Raw genomic sequence first — 3,147 nt, forward strand, 5'->3', positions numbered from 1 at the left:
ACAGCTCTGCAACCCGCCTGGCTGCTGAGTTTGGCTGCGGAGCTGTGCTGGAGCCTGCTCTGAGCACCTACCTCTGCCCCAGCTGCTGCAGGTGACTGGCCGGGAGGGGAACCTCATTGCCATCTTCCAGGAGGAGCACAGCCGTGTCCTCCAGCAGCTCCAGGCCTTCACCTTCTTCCCAGAGGCTCCAGCTGTGGCCAGGCGTCCGTTCGAGAGGAAGAGCATGGAGCGCCAGTCAGCCCGGCAGCAGCCTCTCCTGGGCCCGGTGAGTCCCGTGAGACTGAGACCATCGTGTCCTGAGCCAGCCCCATGTCCTGCCTCACACCGTGGCAGGGGGTGAACGGGGCACATCCTCTCCTATCGCAGCTCTGGCTCTGGGAGCTTTGGGAAGGTCTGTTTTAGAGGCTGCCCTGCCATCTGCCACAGTCAGTACCTGCTGAGGGGGAGCTGGTCCCATCTGTGTCCTCTGGGGTTGGGCTGAGCGCCCAGCCCAGACAGCATCCTGCAGCCATCGCTTCCACGGGTTCATGACTTGCTGTGTGAACAGCATCCTCTTGTTCACGTCCAACCGGCTCCCAAGTTGCTTCCTTTCCCCTCTCCTGCTTCTGGCACGGGAGAGGCTGAATAGTTGATCCCTATCGACTCTCTGCCCCCTTTAATACTTCATTAGCCTCGATCGGGTCCCCTCACGGCGTCTCTTTGCCAAGCGGAAATACCCTGAGCCTGCACATCCCAAACTGTGGGGTACGTGCCTGGGGGGAGGCACAAAAGCCTCCTAGGGAGGGGGTGAATTGCGGTAGCGATTGGTGGGGCTCCCCTTCTTCAGCTGCTCATGCCCCTTGCTGCAGCCCCCGCTGCTGCTTCCCTTGTCGGCAAGTCCCCCGCCACGGGTCGCAGCTGGCAGGGGAGCCAGCAGCGGTGGCTGCCGTGGGGCGGTGCGGCAGCACTCAGGGCGCGGAGGCATTGTTGCTCACGAAGGTCCAGCAATGGTTTCAGTTCTGCTCTCAGTCCTGTCCTCTAATCCCCAGCTCTGTCTTCTGCCATGTCCCTCCCCACTCTGCCCTGGGGCTCAGACAGGACTGTGGGGAGAGCAGGGTCTCACGGGCATCGCATTGTCTTCCAGCCCAGCTACCGGCTGCAGTCCGATGAGGTCCGTGCCACGCTCCTGGCCCGCTACCCCCCGGACAAGCTCTTCCAGGCTGAGCGCAACTTCAATGCAGCCCAGGACCTGGACGTCTCGCTGCTGGAGGGTGACCTCGTGGGTGTCATCAAGAAGAAGGACCCCATGGGCAGCCAGAACCGCTGGCTCATCGACAATGGAGGTGGGGGGCTCCATCAGCCTGGGGGGTGCTCAGGCGGGAGCTGCTGGGCCTGGGCTCCAACCCACCCTTCTCTGATCCACCCTCTCTCCCCACAGTGACCAAGGGCTTTGTGTACAGCTCGTTCTTGAAGCCGTACAGCCCGCGCCGCAGCCAGTCAGACGTGTCTGTGGGCAGCCACTCCTCCAGTGAGTCGGAGCATGGCAGTGCTTCGTCCTACAGCCACGCCAACCTCACCTTCAGCCCTGGCAACATGGCTGTGGCCTTCACCCAGAAACCGCCACCTGATCCAGCCGCCCCAGGAGACCCCCACCTGCGCTCCACCTCAGAGGCGGACGCCCCCCGCCAGCCCCAGCCCAGCGCCTGTGATGGGACAGGGCTGCTGGACACCACCCCGCTGCCCGCTGCAGCACCCCCTCACCGCCGCCACAGCCGCCCGGAGCTAGCCGGCAGCCCTGGCGCCCGCAATGGGCTGCCAGCCAAAGCCCAGGTCCAGCCATCGCCCTCACTGGAGGACAGGGACTCGGGGCTGGACAGCAGTGAGTCCGAGGGCAACCAGGTGAGCCCGCCGTGCTGGTGAGGGGGGCTGTGGGGCAAACCCTTGGCTGGGTGGGGTGACCTGGCCCATGCCAGAGCTGTGCTCCCTACCCTGGGCTGTGGGTCCTGGCAGCGCTGGTCTGCCCTTGTGGGGAGGGGGCTGTAGCAGATGCATGAGACCCCCATGTGCACCCACAAGGCTGGGAGGGTGCCCAGAGCCTGTGGGGCATGGGGACCCAGACCCTTCCCAGGCATCCCTTTGACGAGCAGCCTGGGTGGAGTCCAGCCTTCGGCGCACAGCTGCGCAGGGCGGGTGTTGTGGCCCCCCACGCCTGTGGCTGCTGCACCCAGTGCTGATGCTGACCCTGCTCTGCACCCACAGGTCTATTACGCGCTTTACACCTTCAAGGGCCGCGGCCCCAATGAGCTGAGTGTGTCGGCCAACCAGAGACTCCGCATCCTTCAGTTTGAGGATGTCACGGGCAACCGGGAGTGGTGGCTGGTGGAGGCGCGCGGGCGCCAGGGCTATGTGCCTTCCAGCTACATCCGCAAGACTGAGTACACGTGAGCCGCCCCAGCCCCAGCCCCGCTGCGGGCTACTGCTGTCTTGCTCCAGGGGCAGACGCTGGGCAGCCCATGGACCCTGCTGGCTAAGGCAGCCGCGCTGCTTGCCTGCAGCCATGCTAGGGGGCATGGGACGGCCCCGATCCTGCAGGACTCGGCCCCGCTGCTGCAGTGTGGTCAGCGTGGGCCGTGTCTTCCTCCCCTCCTCGCCAGGCAAGCGGCCTCCCCTGCCGTCCACCATATGGGGCTGGCAGAGCCTGGGGTGCAGCCAGGCACCAGAGGCAGCACCGGCTGCACGTGGAAATGAAGTGCTGAGGTCTCTTGCCCCTCGGGGGTTCGGGTGTAAAGCAAACGGCCAAGTCTTGTGAAGAGCAGTGGCTGGGGCGACTTTTTCCCAGGGCAGGGGTGTGCGCACAGGGGAGCCGTGGGGCTGGGTCACCCCTTGGCCCCGTCCCCTGTGCTGCAAGGGTGGGAGCCCAGCTGGGTTCCACCGTGGGGGAGACCCCGGGTCCTACACTGTGCCCCCCTGCAGGTCGCCCGCTCCCGGGGCTGGCCAGGGGCACCATAGCACCAGGGCAATGCTGGGGCCAGTACCTGCCACCCCCACAGTGACCGCTGTGCTCTAGGGTGCCCCACGTGGGCTGCCCCACTCCTGCAGGCTGCTTGCTCCCCTGGGCAGGGGCCAGGCTGCAACTGGGGGAGGGGGTCCCGCTGCTGCTGCTGCCCC

The 3,147-nt window shown here is 65.9% G+C and overlaps 1 protein-coding gene across 1 annotated transcript in view; it reads left to right on the forward strand.

Moving 5' to 3' along the window:
* DNMBP (dynamin binding protein) overlaps positions 1–2,444 on the forward strand; it is a 31,787-nt gene extending 29,343 nt beyond the window's left edge. Inside the window, 4 exon segments of the mRNA XM_025194556.1 lie at positions 83–265; positions 1,124–1,322; positions 1,418–1,878; positions 2,239–2,444. Coding sequence (XP_025050341.1) covers positions 83–265; positions 1,124–1,322; positions 1,418–1,878; positions 2,239–2,424 — 1,029 coding nt within the window. The 3' untranslated portion in view covers positions 2,425–2,444.
* Positions 2,445–3,147: the final 703 nt, after the last annotated feature.

This window comes from Alligator sinensis, unplaced genomic scaffold (assembly GCF_000455745.1).
Source record: "Alligator sinensis unplaced genomic scaffold, ASM45574v1 scaffold683_1, whole genome shotgun sequence".
Lineage (NCBI taxonomy): Eukaryota > Metazoa > Chordata > Crocodylia > Alligatoridae > Alligator > Alligator sinensis.